General features: G+C 39.7%; 1 protein-coding gene across 1 annotated transcript in view; it reads right to left on the bottom strand.

Annotated features, from left to right (window-relative positions):
- Nucleotides 1-2,394: 2,394 nt before the first annotated feature.
- The window catches only part of Rim2 (replication in mitochondria 2), a 56,236-nt gene continuing 31,466 nt past the window's right edge, over nucleotides 2,395-27,164 (bottom strand). The window contains exons 3-7 of the mRNA XM_071583350.1: nucleotides 15,144-15,334; nucleotides 14,179-14,303; nucleotides 10,506-10,637; nucleotides 8,623-8,722; nucleotides 2,395-4,680 (exon numbers count right to left, since the gene is read on the bottom strand). Coding sequence (XP_071439451.1) covers nucleotides 4,328-4,680; nucleotides 8,623-8,722; nucleotides 10,506-10,637; nucleotides 14,179-14,303; nucleotides 15,144-15,334 — 901 coding nt within the window. The 3' untranslated portion in view covers nucleotides 2,395-4,327. The remainder of the gene's footprint in view (nucleotides 4,681-8,622; nucleotides 8,723-10,505; nucleotides 10,638-14,178; nucleotides 14,304-15,143; nucleotides 15,335-27,164) is intronic.

Here is a 27,164-nt window from a genome sequence, read left to right as displayed (position 1 = left end):
AAAATACCTTGTGTTCTTCATTTAATGAAGATGAACTTGCACAAAGTTGAGCCAGAAATCATCAAATGCTATTACCATTAATACCATAGCTTTGTTAGGCCCATGTTCCGTTAGAAACTTGTCTGGCACTCAGGGAATAAAACTAGGAAAATATTACACAGCAAAAATAGCTCCATTTCGCTAATTAAGCTTCTATTAACTTTGATAAACTCTTGATCCACTAGTTACACTAATAATGGAACTAGGTCAAATAAATTGGTAACACAATTGAATGCACCTTATCATTGATTTGTTTGAAGTTACTTATGAATGATGCAGATAAATTTTTGGAGAAAATCAGTGATATAATTTATTCAAATAGGATTATTTCATATTTATTGGAATTTACTTTAACCAAGTGGTTCTAATGCTATTAGTGCCCCAGGTTGCCAGAAATATGGAGCCATCTGATATTGCCAGAGACCAACTGTGCACAAGATTAAAGAGGGGTAATGTTCCGAGGGGTTTTGTGTATCAAAACCCTTGGCCCTCTGATTAAGTACAATGTTGCAGTTATTCGGCTAGCGTATCATAAAAAAATATGAGCCTCTTGAAGTTTTCCATTGATCAAACCACCACAAAATATTCATTATAAAAAGCTGTACAATCATATAGCATTCATCCATTTTTCTGATATTTTGGCCAAATACATTATCTTAAAGCTTTTGCATCTTATGATTCAAAACAACAATCATTGAATAATGGAAGTGCTTATACTTGCTGAAGAAGATCACCAGAAAAAGGAAAGGTTTTTTGCTGACACCTATCTAAACTGATCTTCTTTCAGGGATATGATGCATTAACTGATGAACCAATATTTTGCATATTTCATGCTGAAAGGAGAGCCAAATTTTTCTTTATTTTCAAAATACCTATTAGATTAGAAGTAATCTTCCACTGTGTCCAAACATGCCCGACATGTAGAAACTTCTGTCACATTTTTCTGGCAGATATAACTCTAAGATTAACATTTCTACGGAGACCTTCGAGTAGATTATTCAGGAAGAGATGAAAGGTGAAGCCCTAAATAACTGATCCGATAGTGAATGATTAAACCATTTACCTAAGTTTTACATATATACATATGTATATATGTACAGGTATGTATTTGTATGTGTGTATACGTATACATATATATATATGGGTCACAGTAGTCCAGGGGTAGAGCATTGGACTAATGACCAGAGGGCCTGGGTTTGATTCCCAGGCAAGTCTCTGGACACCTGCAGCTCCACCCAAGCTGAGATTTTTCGGGTGCCCGATTTCCTGAGAAACCAAAACCGGCTCAAGGAAAGGAACTGACCCCCCTACCCTGATGTGTATATTTCACATACCGTCGGGCTTAGTACTGGGTGAACTCTATCATCCCCTACCAAACCGACCTTCGAGTTCATTACTGTGTTTATGGTTTATATACACATATATGTGGGCCACACATATATATTCAACACTGGAGATTTGGCCACACATTATTGACGTTCTCTCAGAAGGGACATGGTACCAATCCTTCTCCAGCCACTATATCCTTCCTTTATGATTATAACCAACTGCATTGATTTTTAATTTTATATATGCTATGAAAATTTAAGCTCTGCCTTGTATGTGATTCACTATCATTGCAGCATTTTACAAACATCTCACCAATTAGTTATTTACTTTTTTTAAAATGTCTGGTTGACTGAGGTAATATGCAACAACTCAACTTTGTCAGGGTCAGGTTAGTGCAGCAGCTAGTGTACAGATTCCCCACCCTGAAGCCCCATATTCAATGGATTTTTCATTGTTGTTCTGATCCCTACTTGGGGTGCTACGTGGGGAGTACTTTAAGTGAGCACGCCCTCCATTGGATGGGACAGTTTAATCCGAGGACGCCATGGCAACTACTGTTATGAACAGGCTAATGCTGATACTGTGTTTCTCTCCCTTCTTCCTCCATTCCCTGAACATCCTCCTGCAACCCAATGACCCACCTATCCCTAACAGCATGAATGACCATACTGTTGATTGCCTCCCCTGAAGACTAACACACTTCTCCTCAAACCTGCCCTCCAAGGTATGATTTATTAATTGGTAAAAATCCCAGGGATTTTTATTTCTCTTTGTTACATTGATTTTCCCCATCCTCTTGCAGATGTACAACCTGAAAGTCTCTTCATCAAAATTAAGTGAAAATGACTCTTTATCCACTTACAAAAATATCTTTTCAATATAAAATGCTGTTTTCAACAAAACATTGTCATTTTTGGCTAACTTGCTCTATTTGTTGCATTATTTTTTTCTGGATAGATAGATTATATTAAAATTAATTTTGGTGAAAACTTTTGACAAAACCAAAAAATATACAACATTACCAAAAACTTTTTCACAGTAAATTTATTACTCCACAGGTGATCATTAGTACAGGTAGACTGATAATGGATTTCCATCCCATTTGATGAAGGCAAACAATTTTTTTTAGATTTATCCCTTGTTCACCTCTAAACAAGGATTATTATATTATACAACTCCACAGCACTAGAATGAATTATCAACAAGGACATTTCAAGGAATGCATCTTCATTTTTTTCACCTTGTCTTTGTAGCAAATCTATACAGCTAAACCCCAGCTATAAATTTTATAAAACATCTGCTGTAACTTTTACTTTCCAAACCTGCAGTCCTGGAAAGATGCTCTCTAGGGCTATATTCTCTGCAGCCACACAACCATCAGGTGCTAACATATTAAAACTATGTACAGGCAGATTATTACAAAGTTCAATATATATGCTGTAATATCACTCAACCCTGAATATGCAGTCTTTAAAAGTTGCAGTCTCATATTTTTGATTGTAGGAACATAGAAAACCATCCATTATCACAGTAACAATGGCATGAGATATGTACAATAACACCCAATGCCAACTGAGGACAGTAATCCAAAAGAGCATAAATAAGCACACAACGCAAAACTATCAGAAATTATCTGAGTAGGATAATATCACACAAATAATGTGCACAAATCTTGCTTTAAACAAGAAAATAAAAGGGGTGGTCACAATGTTTAACTTTCATCCAGCCCCAAAGCAATAGTCTGATGTAACTTCACACCATAATATTAAAATTAGACACTGTCATAAATATCTATTTTTCATTTTATGAAATAACTGCATCAAATTTCTCTACACTATAACACAGCAGATTGATTATCTATTTAGATGGAATAGGCAAATAAAATTTTTACACAAGTTCCAACTATCCTAATTGTAAGATCTTCATAGGGTTTGAATTAGTAAAAACTTAAAATTTATCCAGAGAGATTTTTCTTCAACATAATCCTACACACTTTAATTCCAGCTACTCTGAACACTGCTGCTAAGCAGCACAGATATCATGACTGAGAATGAAACTTACTCAATTTACATGAGAAAAAAGATCAGTGGTTTCATGATCAATGCTCTATTTATGCAAGTTCTTGAAAAAGAGCGACCACATATCAAGACACCACAAGGTTCTCACAATTACTTAAAAAGTAAAAAAAAGACCTATGTCAATTAAACAACTAGAGATAAACTATAACTTTCTCCATTAACTTTATATCCACTGTTGAATTAATGCCCTACTGCAAGAACACCTGAATGTAAGCAATGCACAACAATTATATAGAACGTCCAATTTTTATGTATATGCTGTTACATACCTTATAGGCTATCAATGCATAGATTCCCCTCTACTGATACTAGATACCCTCCAACAAACATTTGATATCATATACTTTAATATCAAAGCTACTTTGAATTTTTTTAAATATTTCATTATCAGAGCCTATTGCAGAACCCCACTTATTTCACAAATTTTGGCATTTGGCCCATTACTGGCTGAGGTGTCAAGGAAAAAGACTGTGTAATTATAGATCCATGAAAATCATTACCATAATATGGAATGATTTTCTCGGTACATCTTGCGTTTATTTGTATACTTTGGACTGCAACAATGTTCAAGGGCTGATAGACAGACTTGGCACTATACTTCCTCTTTACAAATGGAATATATGTTCAACACAAGAAACTGAAACAATCTCACTGATGTATTTTCCCCTCATATTTCCACAGGAGTAAATGAAACACTTAAACCTATCAAACACTTGGACGGGCAACTAAAAGGGATCCAGTCTTTCTATCCCAGCAAGTGGAACAAAAATACTCTCTCAACATGAATATACTTGAGAAAAGGTAAATTTACATGCAATGCAATGATATTATTCCAACTCAAAAGTCCAAATATGTGAAATAAAGTCCTCTAAGTGCAAAATTTACTGGCTTTCAACTGCTATGGATTTGGAGGGTTTACTCATTGGAACAACCCTCTTCCCTGCAGCTGATGCAATGATTTGCTTCTGGGTGTAAAACTGACTATCGTCATCCTCAGAAATATGTGCATATCCATTTCCATTTTCTCGAGGCACAAAGTATCGTGTAAGAGCATACACCACAGCCTCATATGTACTCATCATGATAGCAGTATTGGGAATTTGGCGTATCAATTGTGTTGCCAATCCTCTGTACAATCCTCCGGCAAACCCCTCTTCCTTCCAAACTAAGATCACGGTCTGCCAGAAATGCCTGTACTTTTTGCCCTCTTCTCTTAGCCTTGTTCGTGCAACTTCTGTAATGGAGAAACAAGACATGAATAGAGGACAGACAAATACATTGTATAAAAATAGGTGACAATCGTGACCTTTCCAGATAGACAAACAGCTAAAAGCTTCAATGGAAAGATATTACAGGCAAAGTTACTTTGCCATTCACTAAAAGTTTGGTATAAATCTGTCAATCTAAAAGACTATAGAACACATAATTAGACACAAAAATAATTTACAAATACATGTATAAAATATTATGCGCTTATGGAGAGAAGTTAGTTGAATATTGAAATTTGTGAACACACATTTTCATTTTTCAATTTTTCATGCGGTTCCATTACTCCCACCACATAAACATTCAAAGTTCAACACGTGATTAAATGTTATAGACGAATGTTGAACACTTTATAAAAATAAGAAAACTAGTAGTCAGGGCCATGAAGGACAACAACCGCAAGGGGAAGGAAAGGCCTTGGCAGTATTCATCACATGAAATCTTTGCATAAATAGGCAAATGGCAGCAGATATTTTTTGATGCGTGACTCGGGCAACTCTCTCTAGTACAGGAGTGCCCTAGAGAGAGTTGCCCAAAAGATAATGCCCGAGGCAAGCATCATAACATTGGCCAGAATGAAGACTCTCACCCGGTGAAGACATGAGAGGGATTTCTTCACTCAATGTGCCCGGCAAGCACCAGATCTTCCTATTAGAACAAGGAAGTTGGAACATATCAAGAGAGAAATGGAGAGAGCAAATATAGACCTAAAAATTAAGCCTATGTCAGGTGAGACAGAATAGATTACTGAAGAAGTGTAGGCTGAAAAATAATGCACACATGCTTGTAGACCACAAACAAAAACAAATAGCAAGATCGGGCAAAAAGTACATTTAACTACAATTCCTAAGTTTCAAAATCATACTTATATTTTTCAACATAGCCACCATTATTGCTAGCACATTTCTACCAACAACACTGTGACAAGTTTTTTCATTCCGTCACTTAAAAACTCTTCTGACTTTCCTCGAATCCAGGACTTGAAGCTGCCTTCACCTCATCGAACGAGGTGCAATGATTACCCTTGAGGTGTCTCGGGTTGAGGAGAGAAATTGGGGGAATAATGAAGTGTGGAATCGGTTCAAATTTCAGGCATCGCAGAGCCTCTCCAGTTGCATGAGAGGTGTGGGGAAAGCGTTGCAGTGTTGCAAGATTATTGGCACCAGCCTGCCTTTAACACGACATATCTCTTCCTTGGATATTCCAATATGGTTTGCAATACGCTTTTGAGTCATTGGCCGGTCATTTTGAGTCAAATCTTTAACGAGTGTGCGATGTTAATTGTCCGTGGCAGTGATCGGACATCCGCTGCGTGTTTCATCAAAAATTATGCCTTTTCCAGGCTTGCCACCGCGACATTATACTACCCATCGATTTACAGTAGACCTATCAACAGCACCGTCACCATTAAGACCCTTTAAACGAGGAAGAATCTCAGTTAGAGTCACTTTTTCAGCGGGTAAAAATTCGATAACAGCACGCTGTTTAACTTGCATTGACATAGCACTAGAACACGTCTCCATACTTCTGCTCCTCGAAATAAACTGGATGAATGACACAACCTCAAACCTGTGCATACATGTGGAGGGGGAATGTTACTTCCACATACCACCAGGAGTGCTTCCGAAGGTCATTTTGTTTGTGGTCTAAAAGCATGTGTGCATTAGTTTTCAGCCCACCCTCATAGTTACGTAGAAATAAGAGGAATATTCGAAAAGGGGCAGTTTCTCATATTTAAATATTGATGGGCTAGAACAAAGTTATGCACTTGCAGCACCATTTATTGATTGCTTCTGAAGCCACTGACATTATTTTGATTCAGTAGCAGTTTTCCCGTTGGCAGATAACAATTTCCGCGATAATCAATGCTCCCACCAATTGTGCAATGCATGCGGTGATTTCATTTGAGTGGACTAAAGGATCATCAGTGGCCCAAATTCATTGAGAGTTGTGTCTAGTTTATGAAGTCATAATAAAGAGTGGAGGAAAGGTTAGACAAGGATGTCGAGACTTCAAAAATGGCTGCACAAATGTGAATGATGAAGAGCAGAATGGCAGGCTCAGTATCCAAACTGATGGCATTGTCCAGCAGATGGATCAAGAATTGTAGACTGATGGACAATGAAGTGCTCTGGCTCATCTGTTCCTCAACTAGAACAACCACTATTTACATGATTGCTGCGGGAAAGCATAATTACTAATTATGTGCAAGGTGGGTACCAAAAATGCCTACCAACCAACACCAAGAGCAAAGAATATTGAGTGGCCAATGGTTTTGGACAGTTATCTATCTACACAATGGAGATGACAATTTTCCCACATTGTTATGGCCAATGAGACATGGATATCCTACACCAAAGCATAAACAAAACAATAGCCATTGAAGTTATACCATTTAATTCATCAAAACACAAAAATATTGATAGAAATGAGCTCTTACGGCTAGTAATATGTAATAAATTTGAAACTCCAATAGCCGTAAACAGTTTACCTTTGGAAAGGTAAACTGTTTACGGCTATTGGAGTCTCAAATTTATTATATAAAACACAAAAACTATGGTAATCTTCTTACTCAAGTTGGAAAATAATGGTTACTATTTTCTGGGATGAAAAGGGCCTTCGTATGGTTGATTTCATGGGATGTGGGACGACAGCTACAGCTGACATGTATTGCAAAATTCTCACCGAACTGAGATCCACCACCCAAAATCGATCATGCAGGAAATATTCATCCAGAATAGTCCTCCTTCACGACAACATTTGGGCAATTCTTTGCAGCTGGGTGCTTTATGATCTAACCATATCTTTTAGATGTGACATGGCAGGAGAATGAAGCCATCAGCCAAATTCTTGTTCCAATACGAAAGTAAGTAGTTCCTCAGAAGTCACTGGGGTTAAATTCCCAAAGCTGAGTCTTAATACAGATTTTATTTAGGGCTCATATTTTATTGTTTACTCTGCATAGGCAATACGATAGAATAAATTTTTGTTATTGAGTGACCTAGCCATTGCTTTGTTTCGCCGTTCATTATATTTTGCTTTTATTTCTATCAGGTTTTTACAATTTTTAATAACCGAGTTAGTAGGTACCGCATCATCTAAAATAAAGTGAAGAGGAAGTGTTTACCATGTCCTACCAGAAAAGGAGAACGAGAAATAATTTGGAATTACAAACATTAGCATAACTATAACAGCTTTTTTTTAAATCTTGGTGCTTAAGTCTTCCTAAAGTAAGTTTGTACAAAAAGGTATCAGGTTAAGTATTCTAGGAATTCTAGTCCAATGAAGTAATTCTGAATATCAGATTCACTGATGTGTTCAACAAAATTCCTTCAGTTGAAACTTCTAAACCCAACACATTACCATGCCCTGATTTCTACACATGATTAACGGATTTTTCCAAGAAACATTCAGAAGATGCCAGTTCTTGAGGCACCACAGTTGCAAATGTAGTGAGCATCATTCAACCTTTTCATGAATAACGTAAAGGATGGTGGGATCCTATATTACTCTAGAGATAGGCAGCTTCAGTTTCCTTAACTAAGTAGACATGCATGGAAGACTATCTATTCTAGCCACAGGCACCTTTAACCCTATTATTCCCTAGAAGTGGGCTCAATATTGCCGGAATACAAGCCTGCCAACTCAGTATATTTAGAAGAAGAGAGAAATTGATTTAACCCATCCTGAGGGGCATGATGGCTTACTGAAGATCGTATTTAAGAAATAATATAAATTGCAAGATTGAGACCCTTGAAGAGTTGAAAATACCCACTTTTTTCAGACTTTCCCTGATATGATACAAAGCAGCTCACTTTCTTTATCTAAATGATAATTAAGAATATGTTTAGACATATAATGTTTCATACAGATAATATTCTTGATTAAACACAGAATCTTTGTCTCTTACCATGTGGATATCCAATACATGAAGCAATTGTTTTTGAAACAGCCCCTGCCATCATAAACTCTAGGAAGTCTCTTGATGTTTTGGTGTCCTCCATGGCAACCTTCAATGAGAAAACTTAATTTAGACACTGATATATTTAATTTGAAACGTCAACACTTAATACATTATACGTATTGTGAGCAATGCTCCTGGTGATGCACCTGGCGCCATGTAAACCTCTTTTCAAAAGACTTGGTTGACTACCAATACCCTGCATATATATATTTAATGTCATCTTGCAGGCAAATGATAATATTTCCCAGTATAGGTCCAACCGCGATCGCCATAGTCACTTAACAAGCACCTGCAATGACTTATAATAACCATTTATCAGAACACACAATACCACTCACGGGCCCAAAGCAATGGGCTTACAATTATTTAATAAATGTCCCCATGGAATCAAATTTGAAACAAAAGTACCTTTTTTCAAGAAAAAGCAGTTCAACCTATATTGATTAAAATTAATATGCTCTATTCTGCCGACGCATTTTAGGAATAGTCACTACACATCAATTCTGACTCAGCCAAAGTATGTAAATATAGTAGGATATTGTTTAGTATACACACACGATTGTTATAAAAAATATTGGGAAAGGTTTCAGAAAAATAGATTTCAGATTCTGCTATGACGCCTCAAAATTCTTCAAAGTATATCCCTTGAGCGTCGACACACTTTCGACAGTGGCGTTTCGATGACTTGAAGGCCCCCTGGTCGGCGGATTCCGGAAGGTCCTTATGCGTGCAAGCAACTTTGACGGCATTTAGGGTCCCACGGTGGTGCCCTTTGAGGGAGGATTTCACTTTTGGCAAGAGGAAATAGTCTGCTGGTGACATGTCGGGACTGCAAGGGGGTTGGGGAACTGCCGTGATGCTCTTGCACGGGGTCTTTGCAGGCAGACACTCGACTCTGCTCTTGGTCGTCTGTCAAGACCTTCGCAATGAGTTTAGCACAGATCTTTCAACTTAACCAACAATCTGAATTCAGCACTTCATGCACATGGCAGGAAAAAATTGCTACGATACTTTTTATACTATCCTTGTATATTTTTGCATGCCTACGTGAGCGGGGCTTGCTAGGAGAAATCCTATTGAGGCAGGAAAAATGGATGAAGGGCGTATTGACCGGCAGTGGGATGTAGAAGACTGTAATAGAGGGGAGAATGTTAGGCAAACGAGGACAGGGAAGGAACAGGATAGGGATGTTGGACGGGATGAAGGGAGGAAGAAAGTACTCAGAGATGAAGAGGGACCTGATTTAGAGTAGGATGCTGGATTTTGAGTTTGTTAGGAGTCAAAAATTTTTTATTTAGTAGCTGTGTGTCCATCCCAAAACCTACCTTAACCGGTAGAGTACCTAATAACAATAATATAATAATGTACATAGATTGTATTTTCTCTGAAATTGTGAAGTTTACATCCAACGTGCCCTATATTTGTGCGTGTGACTATTCACCAGATCTCCAGACAAATAAATACATTATCATAATTATTTTAAGCCCAAGAACAGTTAACTAAACCAGTAAATATGGATGGTGAATAAAAAAATTGAAAGAAACATCGACACAAAACACACTGATCTGAATAAAATTGACAGAATTAAAATTAATAATGAGGAGCATGCTAATAAGAGTAAGCTGAATGGTATTGTATGCAAAAATTCCTTGACTGGAAGTGCATCACAAACACATACAATAAAAATCATTACAGCAAACATGATGCCTCACACAGTTACCTTCTGTCTGGATGAATTGGTTTTTGTCCATTTTCATTCATACATATACATCCTTCGTAGTAGTGTCATGTACTTGCTTTGCAATAACAAGAAAAATAAATTCACACACCTGATCTCTTTGCTGAGCACATCGCCTTTCCATGAGTTGAGCTTTGATGGCCTCGTAAACAACAAAGTGAACAACTGTTTCCGAGATTCCATAATAGGATGCAGTGATCCCCTTGTAAAATCCTCTAATCCCCTGCAATGAGAAATACAGCAATTAATACCTTTATTACATGCAAAGTCATAATCTTGATCATTTTTGAAGAGAAGAAGATTAAGAGGAGAGTTAAATAGAAGTTTCAAACATTAACTTTCAGGTGCTGCTATCAAACAATTGCATTCTACATTTTTCAGTCCAATTAGGGTGAACTTAAAACTTCATGAATGGATGCACACCATAGCTTGAAGACCATTTTTGGTAATTGCCATGCTCTTTCCTCAAAATTAAACCTTAGTATGTTGCAAACCTTTGCTAGATTAAGCCCTACCGACAATTGGGTGCTGTCACAGTGATACTTCCCAGCGAGTCACTGTCTCTCCCTATAACCTAAGATTGCATGAGAAACACCTTCGCTGATTTTAAAGTACTTGCCCCAAGTAAGATGGTAGGTGAGATGAGGCAAGTGAAAAAAGTCTTATCATTTAATTGCGCACAAATATCAAGAAATCTTACTTGCACAAGTATCCCTGATAATTACCAAATGGGAAGCTGGATTTTGCTACTTACAAAATTATCCTACCACTTCCCAATACAACCCAGAGGCTGAGACAACACTATCATACTACATGTAATGGCTTAGCCTGCCTGCCAGATCCTTTATTGAAATGTTATCTAGATAGGTGCAATATCCCATGAAACCACCGTGAGTGGAAGGTTGACCAAATGCATGCCTATGCCAATCTTTCATCATTCACGGATCAATTCTCACAGTGAACAATGGAAACCTTCACAGTAATTCTGATTCAGTACTGGAGAGAGATGTGTTGAAGAGTTTGGGTGGGGATCATGTATAGATTGCGCATTCAATATGAATGCAGTGATCATCATCAAGAGGGAAATGCCAAGTGGCATGGATCCAATCATCTTTAGGAGCCTCAAAGAGAGTTTGTTGCCAGCCAGACCCATGCCTGTCATCAAATACAGGCATGCTGTCTCGGGGCAAGAATTTCATTCCCTCCAAAACTCTTTCACTTAGCCGGTGGACTGTGTAGATGAAAGAGAAGACAAGGTTATTAAGCCATCGACACTGGGATCTTTAAATTATGGTGAGGGGTATTACTTAGCCTCTTGCTGTAGAGGCAACAGGAGGTTGAGGTTGTATCACCTACAGATGAAGTAAATACTGAAAAGGTTCAACAGATTCCGGCTTGAGGTCGTGGAAGTTCATCATAATGAAATAAGGACAATTTGCACTTTTCCACAGTTTATTTAACGTACGACGCGTTTCAACTCACAGAGTCATCATCAGGTACAAGAGTACAAGTCTTGTACCTGATGTTGACTCTGTGAGTTGAAACGCGTCGTACGTTAAATAAACTGTGGAAAAGTGCAAATTGTCCTTATTTCATTTCAAATACTGAAAACTTTAATGTCAATTTCCCACTCAAGTCTTGAAGCACTTTTGCGGCCACTATGGCCACTGTATTTGGAGAAGGATTACAAGAATGAGAGCAATAGACAAGAAAAGCAACATAGAAGTATGGAGAGAAATTAAAGAGAAAAGGAATTAAATGAAAGAGATGGAGAAAGGAATATTAAACTCGTTGGACATGTTTCGTGGCATTACAACTTCCTGGAAAATATAATGGAGGCAAAATTATTTAGAAAAAAAGGAAGAGGAAGGCTAAGACATGTTTCTGGATGACATAAAAGGTATTATGAGAGTCACAACATATTAGGATTTGAAAAGAACAGCAATGGAGAGGGAGATATGGCTGCAATGACAACGCTCCGCATTTAGAGGATAATGATGATTTGGATGGAAGTGTGGGGAAAAAATGGCAAATTAATGATTTTATAACAACATTTTCAAATATTTTATTTATTTTACCATAACCTATTGATCATAGGTAAGTTTAGGATGGTCCTAAAAAACTATTATATTGAAACTGAACTCCGAAAACTTTTGTAAATAATAAATGCCCACTACTACACACTATATCCTTTTGTAGCTTTCCCTTTATTTTCCTCCACTGTAGACAGTGCTCAGATTTACAAATGTCAGTCCTTCCCAGTTTACTCAGCACTCTTCCTCTGATTACAGTCCTCAACATCTCACGTCCTCTTCATGATTTTCCCATTCAATGGCTCATTCTTACACCCTGCACCAACTTATTTCCTTCCCAAACATTACCAACACCATTTTTTTCCCTTCCTGTCATCTTATTTTCTACAACCTTCTTCAAATCCACATTTTATGCTACTTGAATCCTGCACATCCCCTTTCCTCAATCAAACTTTAATTCCGATTCATATTTGACGTATCAATTAAATTAATGCAATGTGTATAGTTAATGCATTATTTTTTGCATAGTAGAGCTATCTTTATGATAGTAATGCTATTAAAATGAGGTGCTGCAGAGGGAGAGTAGCACCAATAATCGAGAGTTTAATGCAAGTAAACCCTTTAAACAGTCTCCATTAATGATAATTTTAACAGCCAATGGATCACTGCTGGCCACAACTACAGGGTTCGTCCGGAAAATAAGTGTATTGAGCTCAGGAAAAAAAATTTATTACACTTTTACATATCTTAAGCTAATATTCCTCAAAATAGGACCCTTGTGAGTCGATACACTTGTTCCAGCGGCGTTCCCATTCCTGGAACGCTCCCGCGAAGGCATCATCGGGAACCTCTCGAAGACTCGTCGTCGACCTCTTCTCTGCCCTCCACGAACATCTTGTGCCACCGAAAGATCATGTTTCTGGACATGGCTGACTCCCCGCAAGCCTGGTTAATCATACCGACAGTTTCGGTAGACGATTTCCCAAGCTTTACCGCAAATTTGATGGGATAACGCTGCTCCAAAAACTTCGGCATCGCGTTCCGTGACGTGGGTCGAGCGTGGAGGTTCGCGTTAACAGAGCTCCTCACTACACCACAGCTCAGAGCCGACTGCCTTTTTCAGCGTCGCTTGCCAACATACCCCCCTCCAATCGCAGCCTGTCAGAGCGGTGCTGGGCCCAGGAGTCAGTACACTTATTTTCCGGACGAACCCTGTATTTAAATTTTGTGGTGCCTTAGTGCTGGTGACCACCAGACTCCCATTGCTACAAAGTGACATCAATCCATCCACCACTTTGGAGGCAAATGGATATCCACCACTGCTTCCCTTTCCGTCTTGCAAGGACTTTGCTCTGGTATCCGGGAGGTTTACTATAACACAATGCCCTTCCTCCAATCTTCCTGAGATTTATGGAGTCAACCTACTCTTGGTGTTTTCATGCATTTGCTGCTACTTCTGCTTAGTAATCTTTAACCTTTAACTACTGCACTCTAAATCTGTGTAATCAATGACTGCTTTTGATTTGGAGTTTTGATACCTAATTTCCACTGACCTATTCCTCCACCCTCATTGTGATAAATTGCCTTGCTATTACCATTGACATTTCCTACAAGAAACCATACAGTTTACACCCAGTATCACACCCATTTAATGGAGTTCTTAAGAAGCATCATCAATGACTGTGTTAATGCAACGCGTAACTGATGTAGAAACACTCTCTCAGCACTTACCCCCTGCTTATATATTTGAGATATACACTGGATAGCAGTGAGACGACTCCCATCTGTGGCATGGTCAAGTTGTAACCTCGTCTTTACAAACCAGATAGGGTTTGTGGCTGAACAAGCAACAAAACCTAAAAAAAAATAAGGGATAAACATCAATCAATATAACGTCTATCTCAGATCACCAAGAAAGAGAGTGGTAAATTGATTAAAAATACATGATGAACCTGTTATTAAATACTATCCATTTACGGCTTATGAAACCCAAATAGAGCACAGCCACCGTATCTGTCCGGTCACTTTGATTTATTGAAACTTCTCATAGATCTTTCTTTTAAAAGGTGAGAATTTCTTTGGGGTTGAATGGGGTTTCGTTTATTAATGTAACTGTTGATAGCTTGATACCTATCCAGTTATCAGAACTATCAGAACCAAAACAAAAAAATGAAGTTGAAAACTAAGCCAGAAATAGAACTGAAAAATCGGGAATCATGATATCACTAATTTATATTCCAGGTCACCATGTCACAAAAACTTGTATGTTATGACACACATATACACATTTTATAATTTAAATACACACTAACAATGTACTGACTGACTTATATGCTTTAAGACAAGAAATGCATACATATTGACATACGCAGTACAGTTTTTACTTTTGCTGCTTGAAGTTATATCATGTGAACATACACAAGATTAGTTTTTATGAAATTTTTAAGAATCATTATTTTAAGGACTACATTTCATTCATGAATTCCATATTTGTTGGCCCCGAATCATTTGTTAGACATGAATTTCATTTAGACTTGGAAACACAGCATAAAATAAGTTAAGTGCTTCAATTACTACTTTGGTACAAGTGCACCACACCTTTTATTCATGGCTTCTCTCGTGGTTCACATTGCAACAGAAACCACAAGGGTCCAAAGGACCCCAAGTTGGAGGGAGGCATTGTGGCTTCAACTTACCAGCAAAGGATGCAGAGAGGACATGCACCGCTGGCGTGTCTGGGACAAGGCCGGGCAAATGTGAAGAGTTGCAAAAGGACTTGGCTTGTGAGTAGGCACAGAAGTAAATGGCTCGCGATGGGGCCACCCCAACAATGTTGGGTCCAAGGCCTTTGAACAGTGCTCGTGGGCCCTCATTCTCCACAATATGCCTGCGGGTGACAAAGGTATATACTTAGAATCCATGGGTGAATGGATCATTTGTTTCAGCTCAACTGATGCCAATGAGAGGCAAGGGGAGTGCCACTCAATCCGTGAATGACACCACTAGCAGTAAGATGCCACAAACGTAAAACTTCGGCATTTCTGATCAGGTGAGTCCCCTCATTCCAAAATTAGACCTCACTGATCTTATTGTTATTTCTCCAAACTTTCTTCACTATGGCATGCTTTATAATGGGAGTACATCTATCTTCTCATGCACTAAAATATGTGAATTATCTTATTTATAAGACAACAATGATTCATTAATATTGGCAAACGGTATGCTATTCAGCATCCATCAATGACTGTGGTCATATTGCAGTGAATATCAACAGCACTTAGTGACACAAAAACCAATGCGCCTTTTGTAACTTTCCCTGTGTTTAACCAAGAATTCGGCTATTTGAAAGAAATGCAAATGTCGGAGTTGATGCTGTAGATCTAATCTGCTAATGCGGCCATATTAACAGATTGCTTCTTGCAGAACAAACCAGCAGCAAAATTAGGTTACACTTAGACTCGTGACTTGAATTAAAATAATATGCACAATGAAGTGTTGAAACTAGCGGCCTGTGCATCCAACATGCTCAAATGAAAGTGAATATCTAGGCTCAAAAAGAATTGATGTAATTTTTTTGCCACCCATAATATTTCATGTGCATATTTATTGATACCTTGTTTATGTCCAGACAGATCATAAACCAACTGAATCATAACTCAGGGTCAGCCCATTTGCAAAATATGATCAGTGATACTGCAATACCTACAACTCAACTAATATATAATTCCATTCCACGTTTATTGAGCACCTGGAAAACCACACTTAGCAGATATGCTCTCTTGGTCTGGCCTCAAAGAAGCACGCCTTGATCCAGATATGAGTGAGATGGTACTTATGAAGGCTTCTATGGGTCTTCCTAGGAGTCATGCTAATGATGCAGAATTTCAGAAGGCTGAAAAATCACAAGTACCGATAACTAAACATTTCTAACAAGTGAATGCAAAAATATTTCTGTCCAAGTAAGGACATCACTATTTTCACATGCTCATCTTATTGTCAAAGGGGTAAAGGTCTCGCTGAGAAAATTGGTTACAGAGATAAAAAAATTTTTAATAGAAATTTAGAAGACCAAACAGACCGTGGCTTGCTTCTAATACGAGGGTAATCCCAAAGGAAGGTCTCCAATTTTTTAGAAATATAAAAAAAAACCATTAATTTTCCTTGATATATGCCTCATTTTAAACATTGATCAATTATCTATTTTCCCACAAAATCCCCATTTCGGTCGAAGCAATTTTGTTAACACCGTGACAGTTTTTGTATGCCCATGTCGTACCAACTCGCCGCCATGGACGAGTTGATTCTTCCCGTTAATTTCTTCGCCGCTATGCAGATGAAAAGGATAGATTTTTGGACTCGATTCTCTCGGATGATGAAACCTGGGCATTCCACTTCACACCCGAGACGAAATGACAATCACGTGAGTGGTGGCATCCCTCTTGGCCCAAGCCATGAACATTCAAACAAACAAACTCTGCCGGTAAAGTCCCGGGAACTGTGTTCTGGGATCGGAAGGGGGTATTGTTGGTCGACTTCATGCCTGCTGGGACCACAATAAATGCTGACAGGTACTGTGAAATATTGAAAAAACTCAGATGGGCAATTCAGAACCAAAGAAGAGGAATATTGAGCAAGGGAGTATGCATTCTCCACGACAACACTCGCCCAACAAAACGTCTGCAAGACTTTAGTTGGGACATTGTCAACCCTAGGACTCAGCCCCCAGCGACTTTCACCTGTTCCCTAGGTTAAAAGAACATTTGGCCGGAAGGCGATTCAACTCAGACAAAGAGGTGAATGATGAAGTTCAACGTTTCCTCAAGGACATGGCGGCGAGCTGGTACGACATGGCCATCAAAAACTGTCACAGCATTTCAAAAATGCATCGACCGAAATGGCAATTACGTACAAAAATAGATAATTGATCAATCTTTAAAATGATGTATAAATCATAGAAAATAAATGGTTTCATTTCTATTTCTAAAAAATTGGAGACCTTACTTTTGGGATTACCCTCGTATATATAAATAATCCCATTGTAGCTTTGAATGCATCCTCTGCAGAGACACCCCCCCTAAATGTTCCACATAATGTTTCTCCTGGTTTGCGATGGTTCCAGATCATATTTTTTCAGATCTTAAAAGATAGAAAACACTTCATCTAAGTTTTCCAATGATAAGTATTCCAGATTATTACACCAAAAATTTAAAAAATAGGCGCCATTAGTTATTTGCACTAATGTAGATAAGTTTTTTAGCAGACGGCCGTAGTCAAGAATGATGCTAATGAACCTTATACGAGGGCAATTCGAAAAGTAAGTTCTCCTTTTCTTTCTTACATGAAATATCAAATTTAGGATGAAGGGCAGAGAGAAACCTGGTGTCGGCATTAGCCTACTCTTAACAAAAGGTGCCAAGTTCCGCAGCTTAACGTCCGATCTGACGCAAGGTGTAATCAACTCAAAGTACTCTCTGCAAAGCACCTCAAGTAGGGATTGGGATACAACAGAAAAATATTTGCCTTCATTAGGAATCGAACCCAGACCCTCTTGGTGGGAAGCCAGTTGTTAGCCATTGCACCATCCTGATCCCCACTTCTTACTGAATGGCCACAATCAATTACTTATATGCTTATAACAAGAGACATCAGAAAAGGGGGTAACTGGAATAGTATTAGGAAATTCGCAAAGAACTTAAATGCTATTGATCTCTTTTTAACATACCAGAACATTATTTGATTGAGCTTTGTGCCATCAATCAATTTAAAAATAATAAACTTTATAAGTTTATCAATGATTAGCATGCAGTAAAATTCATTAAAAAGTTTAAGTAACCATACAAGCAATGATGATCTTAAAAAGTTGATTGAAGCATAAAAATATTCCTGTACCTTCCTTGCAATGGCCATCATCCACATAAAACTCTGTTGATGTTCCCCAAAAATTAAAAAAATCTTAATGTTTCCTTTGATATACATGCGAATAAGTCGAATAAAAATTGTTCCAATGATGATTGGGGTACAACTGCCACACAAAAAGGTGAAAAATAGTTAGCTCATGCTAACTGTTGTTTGCAACTCACAGAAAATATGAAAAAAAAAAAACAATCCGCGAATTGCAATTCCCAGTTTTTCCTCGGCACCAAATTTAAATATTCCACAGACTGTCAGACTGTGTGCTCATCTCCCAATCAAACCGCGCGCGGGTCTTCGCAGTCTAGTTTCCGTATCACACTGCCGCAGGGATAAAAACTGGGCGGCAACGCATAAACGGAACGCAGTTTTACCCTTTCCGAAAACGTATCCATGCCTGGCGCAGCGACGGCAGGAAACAGCGCCGTGCGCGCTAGTTTCAATGGGAGATGAGCAGATGACAGCGAGCGTGAGGTCGCGCTCACCGCCGCATTGACGGCGACGCAGGATTCGGGACATAGATAACACCTGCGGCGGCAATCTGCATCCCGATTGGCTGCGGTTGCCTGCGGCGCCGTTAAACCGGATGCATGAACGCAAAGCTTAAGGTTATCCTAAGTCTTTATGCCAGATAAACTTCAGCCTGAACACGCAGCTTCAATTGGTTGCTTTGGGTTCTGTCCTGAAACATGATACGATCAATTCTTAAGCTTGATACGCCAAATTAAATTCCGGAATACGCATATGATAAGAGTAAATAACGAGGCTGCCAAGGGAGCAGTCAGCACTAAAGCCGTTTTCACTGCGGTAGATTTTCAAGAAAAATTCTTATTTATTCATAGTCAGTACACTTTCATACCAACTAAAACTTAACGTTCCTTAACGAACATGATTTGCATAAAAAGTATCGGGAACAATTTTTTCCAGACTTGACTGTACATCGCAGCGCGGAGGAGGGAGTTGATGACGGGGACTTTGAGTAAGGATGTTAAGAAAAGACTCGTAAAAACTTTGATATGGAGCGTAGCTATGTACGGCGCGGAAACGTGGTCACTGAAGCAGGATGATAGAATTAGATTGGAGGCTTTCGAAATGTGGGTGTGGAGAAGAATGGAGAAGGTGAAATGGACAGAGAAGAAAACAAATGAGGAAGTACTTGATATGGTGGGCGAAGAGAGGGGTTTGTTGGGAGAAATCCTATGGAGGCAGGAAAAGTGGATGAAGGGGGTGTTGACCGGCAGTGGGATGTTGAAGACTGTAATAGAGGGGAGAATGTTAGACAGACGAGGAATTGGCAGGAGGGGGATAGGGATGTTGGACGGGATGAAGGGAGATTCTAAAATGAACACATGATAAAGTCAATACCGATTGACAACTTTAAATTTGCAGCAAGTAGGTCGAAAAGCAGTGATCAACACACTCATGGAAATTGTACTTTGAATTATTAACAATGAATAATGATGGCAAGTGAAAGCATACTGCTAAGGAATACAATTTCATCATTTCATTTGGGGTGGTGACTTATTTGAAATCCTTCGATTACATCGTGGATTTTCTTTCTTCTATTTGTTTCCAGAGAGCGACCAAAACGGGGGAAATGGTGAAACCAAAGCATACATTTTCCGCGTCACACATTATGTCGCTTCGTCTCGTCATCCAAAACAGCGGGTGAAATCCGCGGACGGAGTCTTGGAACTCTCTTTTTCTAACTTGGACCGCTGACAACTTTTCTAAGAGATTCTGCGTGCCCTGGGACTCATGCCCTGATTCCGACGAAAGGGATAGCAATGACTTTTAAATGGCATGAGAGAGTGAGGTAGGCCAAGTGGAAGGGGTGCGACGGTGTTCAAAAACAACTGTGCGCGGCCATTGCAAAGCGCTTGGCGAGAGGAAAAATTGATTGCATTGAGTTTCCGATATATTCAGTTTGTAATAAATTCCCTTCGTTTCACACAATTGCATTAATAATTGGGTTGGAACGCCTCCGTTCGTTTCAACGAAATATACTCTCCTGGTTAGCGGGATTAAACACACCTTATACTCGACCAGACTCAACACTTAACTGCTGCTTGGGGATGGACCCCTTCATCGCTAGAGCACTAAAACAAAAATGGGCACAAAATGAAACAAAAAATCTCACAAATCAAAACCGACTGAGTTTCACTAGCTCTTCCCTGCATCGAGAAATAGACATTACTTTAGACATCTTTGTCAATTGCAGTGTGTTTAAAGGTTTACTCTTGCATTCCAGATTACTTAAACAAAAAAAGTATGATACGACACAAAATAGAACACTTCGACACGTTATCATTTCATTCGATTCGATGCAAGCAAACATGCAATTATGCTATCATGGGAAACCTGTGTCAATTTCATAATGTTGCTACGCCATAAAAACTGTTTGAAACGAATATTGCCAACAAGCTATCACCGGGGGATAGCCCAAGTAAGCGCCTTTATCTTTCGAATTGGGCCAAAGAAGAGGTTTCACTGGTGCTTACATTTATAAATAACTTCCCAAAGGGCGCTATTGAGAGCACGTTACCCTGTTCCACTAGAGAAGCCACCTCGATGAGTCACGGTTATATTGCGAGGGAAAGAAAATACATTCCAAATGCGAAATATATGCAGTGAATTTTTCGCTTAGTATCAAGAAATAGAACCATACGAGCCCTAATTGGTAGCCTAAAAAGGGAACAAATTGGGATTAGTTCCGCCTCCCGCCAAGAGCAACACAGCGCAATCATCGATTTATTTCACGTAATTGTTTCCGATGCAATTCATGAGGAGCGAGTATTACAGGTTTAGATATCCACGGACGTATTTTGGTGAAATGAGAATAGGAAAAAATGCCGATAATGGCAACATTTTTAAGGGATGGGAGCCCGCGTCACACGCACTCCTTGCGGGGATAAAATTAATGATACAATTCACTGAGGGGAAAATTAGACAAGAGCTAAGTGTACGTTGAATTAGGCGTAAATTAGTCGAGTCTAGTCATAATTAACTGACGCATTAACGCATCAACAGGGCGTGAAACTTACTAAGTGACGATACAGGTTGAAATCCGAAAAATCACATTTCAGTGCTCTAGCGTCTCCATTATGTGCGAAGCAATGCCTACAGATGACACACCATAGAGTGAAGGCGAGCCAAGAAAAAGCATTATTTTACTTAACTCGAATTTAAACCAGGATATTCGCATTTCTGACCCGTAATGTTTGCAACAAAAACGCACGTCTTTCTACACAGTGATTTCTGGGGCTATATACAAAATCGAGGTCGTCTTCTGTGTTGACTCAAACATGCGATCATCAATCCAGAAACTACAATGAGAACCCAAGGGAGTAAAAACTTAATGCATTTTAAAAGTTGTCCCAGACATATAGAGATGCTTTGGTGAATAAAAAGCTCCCAAACCACTCGATGGAACTTAGGCAGTATACGCACGAATAGTGGATCCTTAAATTTAGGCTTCAAATCAGATTTCCGTTCTTTTTAAACAAAACTAACTCCTCCATGGATATCAGACCAAGGATAAACTTTTCGAGAAACAAATTTTGCTGCATGTTGCACCCATGCACTCACTGGATTCATGGATTTATTATTCTTATTTATATGCGGCATCATGATTTTTTAAATTATTTAATTAAATAAGTGAGGCACATCGGAAGAATAACCTGAATACACACTCATTTACGTTTAAAACTCAAGCAGGTTTAGGGTGAGACTAATGATTATACACTCAATGTAAATCCGCCACCAACACCGCTGATTAGCACACAGAAGAGATCGATTTGGGAGGTACTTCTGCTTTATTCCAAGCGACACCGAGATTATATGTATATAACTATACACAAACATACGTTATATAAATATATAAATAAATACGTGTGTGCAATGTGTGCACGTGCGTGCGTGTGGGATGAGTTTTTAGTTTACGGCCGAAGAATGAATACGTCGATCGAAATAAATCTGGATTGAAAGATGGATTCGGATAATTGAATCCTCGGGTATTAAGGTGAGTGTATTCCGGACGCTCTCCACACATTTAGATTTTTATCATTCAAAAAGAAATACCTCAGTGTACACTGCTCTCACGTACCCTCAATATTCCAGCTCAAGATTACAAAAATGAACGAACACGCGGCGAGAAGCATCGACAAATTCTGCAGCCATCCTGAAGCCGAAATAGCTCAAAGTCGCCTTACACTTTACCCCCCACGGTTTCCGTCAACTCATAAGTGACAAACGCCGGAGGGAATGCTACCGCTGCGGTTTGTATTGTACTTGGGGACGCATAGCAACGATCACTGGGACACGAAGGAATTCGGTAGGAAATAAGGCGGAGAAACCCGGCGTCACAACTGGACTCTCGTCTCTTAAAGAAAAGGACAAAGTGATACCTGAAAGATTGAGATGCAGGGGGATCGAGATGGTGAGGTGGCTATCGTACTGGCTTCCCACCCAGAGGGCCCGGGTTCAAATCCCGGCCGTGATGAATATTTTTCAGAGGCATCTCGATCCCTACTTAAGGTGCTTTGTGGAGGGCACTTTGAGTGAGTACGCCGTCCGTCGGATGGGACGTTAAGCTGCGGACCCCTTGGCGCCTTTCGTTAAGAGTAAGTTAATGCCGACGCCGGGTTTCTCTCCACCCTTCATCCTTTCCTATCCATCCCCTATGACCTCAGCTGTCTGTCGCCTCCCCTAAATACTACTACTTGAGATGCAGTCCTACTGCCACCAGAGTCTGTACGGAGACGAAAGGAAAATTGGTGCATCGAACGCATCGCAATTTATTCACAAAAACGCAGCGTCCAACTGGTCGACATCACTCGGGTCTTCTTCAGTATGAAAAGCCAGATTAAATCCGAGTTAATAGAGCGCAATACGTCATAATTGATTGGTAATACATAGCTTTTTAGCATTATCTACTGTTTCGCCTTAAAATTATTTAGTTTGGAGTGGTATGAAATTTTCGAGACTGGCTAATATCCAAACTGCGCAATAGTTCTTAAAATGATCGATTTTGGAATCGTTTTATCTTTTATGCATGCATGAAGCTACTAACGGACTCACTGGCACATATTCCAGGGCTTTTTACTTCAAGCTACAGAATAAATTTACACGGGATGTTCCTGTCCATCGGATGGCCGTGAATTAAAAGCTAAAGAAAGCGGTCCAGATTTGAAACAAGAAACAAATGCGTGTTTCTATGGAAAGCTGGGGGACAATCGAAATTGTTCAATCCAGAACGATTCAAAATTTTAAATAAGCTTGGGCTCTAACACTTAAGCTTAAACGTCGGTTAGGAATAAAAATTTCTCATCACGACTCATGTTCACGACTCATTTTCCTCAAAATATTAATTAAATATAATAAATCCTTTCCGAACACGACTTTTGAATTATAATACCGGAATTTAGTACATGGCATCTACTTGTATGTCTACGGTATTATTGCCCCCAGCCTATTCCCCAGACATAGCATGATTTACGCGAAATTAAAATGACTATCATCACGAAAGACGTCACTGATCAGGGTGCATTACTTGTACAAGGTTGTATCAAAAGTAACGGTAAAAATTTTTCCCTGGAGTGTGCGTGAACTGCTGGATTCAGACCGTCGGTTTAGTGTGCGCAAGATCGCAGATTGTATTGGCATTGATAAGATGACAGTGCACACAATTATCACTAAATACTTGGCGATACGAAAGATCAGCGGTTAACTCGTCCCGAAGGTCTTGAACGGACGACCAAGAGCAGAGACGAGTGTCTGCTAACGAAGGCCTTCTGCAACGAACTCGACGATTCCCCAACCCTCCTTAGAGCTCCGACTCGGTACCAGCTGACTATTTCCTATTCCCAAAAGTGAAAGTCTCCCTCAAAGGACACGGCCATAGGTGCCGTTAATAAAGCTTGCACGCGTACCCTTCAGGACCTTCCGGAATCCCTTTACCCGGGAGCCTGCGAGTCGTGGAAGAGCCGCTGGAAAATGTGTGTCGATACTCCAGGAATGTACTTTGAAGAACTTTGAGGCAAAGTAGCAACATCTGAAATAAATCTATTTTTCCGAACCTTTTCCCGATACTTTGTACTCAAACCATTTACACTTTGATTTACCAACTATCAAGTACAATCAAGGAAACATTTCTGAACGAGACGCTGGCTCCATACCTCAGCTGCTTCACGGCGAAGGTCATACTAACGCGATATTGTCACAGTATTTATGGAAAGGAGGATAATTTCTCCAATTGGGAGATGCTATCCCATCGTCCGAGCCGGGCTTTCAAACAAATGTTTGAAACAAACGACTTTTCTCATCCTGGCCGATCTTTGTGTAAATTATTCCGGTCCCCCCTTTCACATACACAAGGACAACTGGAGTTCGCAAAACACGGATGGCTACAAAATATTTTTGCTTCGAGAATGGTTGGCCAAGATGCACCGAGCTTCGATACGAAGCTCGTTTCGTTTTCGAACCACTCAGCCGTTTCTGCGAACTTTTGCACACAGGCTCCCGGTCCGCGGGGATGAAACACACCGAATGCCGCATGGTCCTTCAGATCTGACGCAAATTTGAGCGCCGCAAACGCATGAGAGAGACGTTTAGTAAATAAGAAGTCTCTCGATGACGACGCTTCAGCACGAGTATGGAGGGAGTTCGCATTTTAAACAAATTTACAATTTATGAAAAACGAAAAAAATACACATTAAATCGAGGTGAACAGAGCCGAATATATAATAAATCTCCGGCCTTTGTTTACGGAGTATTAGAAATATTTGTAACGATCAATTCTCAAAACGGAACTAGCGATATTGGAGAACACAGTTAAACTGGCAAAAAGAATTACTTTAAGGATCGCGGGAACCCCTTATTCTCTCGGAGCCGAGAAAAATACGAGGGTCATCCGGAAAGTAGTACCCGTTCGTGAAATAAAGACACAAAAGTAAATATTAACAAACATAAAAAATTTTATTTGAAAGAGGATACTTTAAACTACTTCTCAACATAATCTCCAAGCAAATTAAGGCATTTGTCATAACGTGTGACAAGTTTCTGTATTCCTGCTGCATAGTCCTTCGCCGCCAGCTCATTGAGATACGCGAGGGACCCATCTTGCACAAATTTTTGCATAATGCAGATGGTGTTTAACAATTTCATGAACAATTGTTCGAGAAACATTGGGAAAATGCTCACAGATGTCATCAATTGTGACGCGCCGATCGTTCCTCACGAATTCGTCAACTGAGCTCACCAGTTGGTCTGTAATGACAGACGGTCTCTCCGAACGCTCATCGTCGTGTGTGTTCCCCCTCCCCATGTTGAAGTTGCGACACCACCGCCGAACAGACGACTCGTCCATTACATTGTCTCCATACACCTCCTTTAATTGGCGATGAATATCACATGGGCGAACGTTTCTTGCATTGAGGAATTTAATCACTGCCCTCACTTCACAACTGGCGGCGTTCTCAATTTTTTTAAACATTGTAAACAATCACAGAAACAACACAGGCAATGCTAGCGTCACGCAACTTGGCTCAGAGAAGGCAGACAAGCCACTGAAGCTATCTGACCTCGTCCAGCGGCTACTCGCGTCGTCAGCACTTCATGCGGCACGAACGGGTACTACTTTCCGGATGACCCTCGTAATTAAATTTCAAAAGATCAAGGTCATGCGCGATACCAACTACACATGGGAGCGGGGGGTGATAATCACAGTGCCACCTTTCAAGTCGCTATAATCAATTCCGTTTAGTTTTCCACAAGTATGTCCCAAGGGGCATGAGTGCGCTCTCTTCCGCCTCTCCCCGATATACCCGATCCGGATGCGGAGGCACAGGAGCACGCCGTGAAACAAGAGGAACTAGAAGCTGTCCGAAACTTAGCCTCGAAAGGAAAATCACCCGCCTCGAATGGCGTTTCCTACGAATTGTGTGCCACTTACGGGGATATTTCAGTGCCTGTTTTAACCAGTGTACTTATCTGCATAGCAGTAAATGATCGTCGGACTGATGGTAATATATACTCGTGTAATATAATCGAAACCAAAACCTAAGAATTTCACAATTTTAGGCATATCGCTCGCTTAAATAGCGACTGATAGACTAACTCATATATTTAAAATAGATCTAGCCCCATCACGGGCACCATTCTATCGGTTTCCCAACTCGCAGTTTTTCTATCGCGAAATATATAGACGCCACTCTACATTTTACGAGATACGATGCTATCAGCAGACCTTTATAGCGAATTTTCCCGTAACCTTTGGCAATTATTTTGAAAAAAAAAACTTGACAACGAACATGCTGAGTGATTTCTCCTGATTTAAAAAATAGACTGCCTTCCCAGCTAATTTCACGAGAATGGTTCCCACTACGAAGCGTACCGATATTTTTGCCCGAGTTAGGGTTCCTCGGGTGACTTTCAAATCCTTCCCGGTGAAGGCTTCCGTCAGACGGGGAGGACCCCTCCACGTGGTCTCTTTACCAAAGCGCGATTGAATCGCACGCACGCAGGTGATGCGATTATCTAGACGATACCCAGTGCGCACCGAATTTCAGAGCGCAAGCGACGTTTACCGAAATTTCATCGGAGACGGGCTTTTTCTCAACGAAAATTAGTCTCACTCATTGATCCTCGAACGGGATCAACCCACACAATCATTCGGGAAAAAATTCTCGGAGCCTGGTGGGAAAAGGACTTTTCTTTGGCGATGAAAAATAATAGGCACATTGTCTCGCGGGACATCTAAATGTAGAACGGGTAGGCTTACGATACGACAGCCACCCGTTTGACTACCA

Source organism: Hetaerina americana, unplaced genomic scaffold (genome assembly GCF_022747635.1).
Source record: "Hetaerina americana unplaced genomic scaffold, ioHetAmer1.1.p SCAF_130, whole genome shotgun sequence".
Classification (NCBI taxonomy): domain Eukaryota; kingdom Metazoa; phylum Arthropoda; class Insecta; order Odonata; family Calopterygidae; genus Hetaerina; species Hetaerina americana.
The sequence above is the reverse complement of the archived record's forward strand: the minus strand, read 5'-3'. Positions and strand labels throughout refer to the sequence as shown.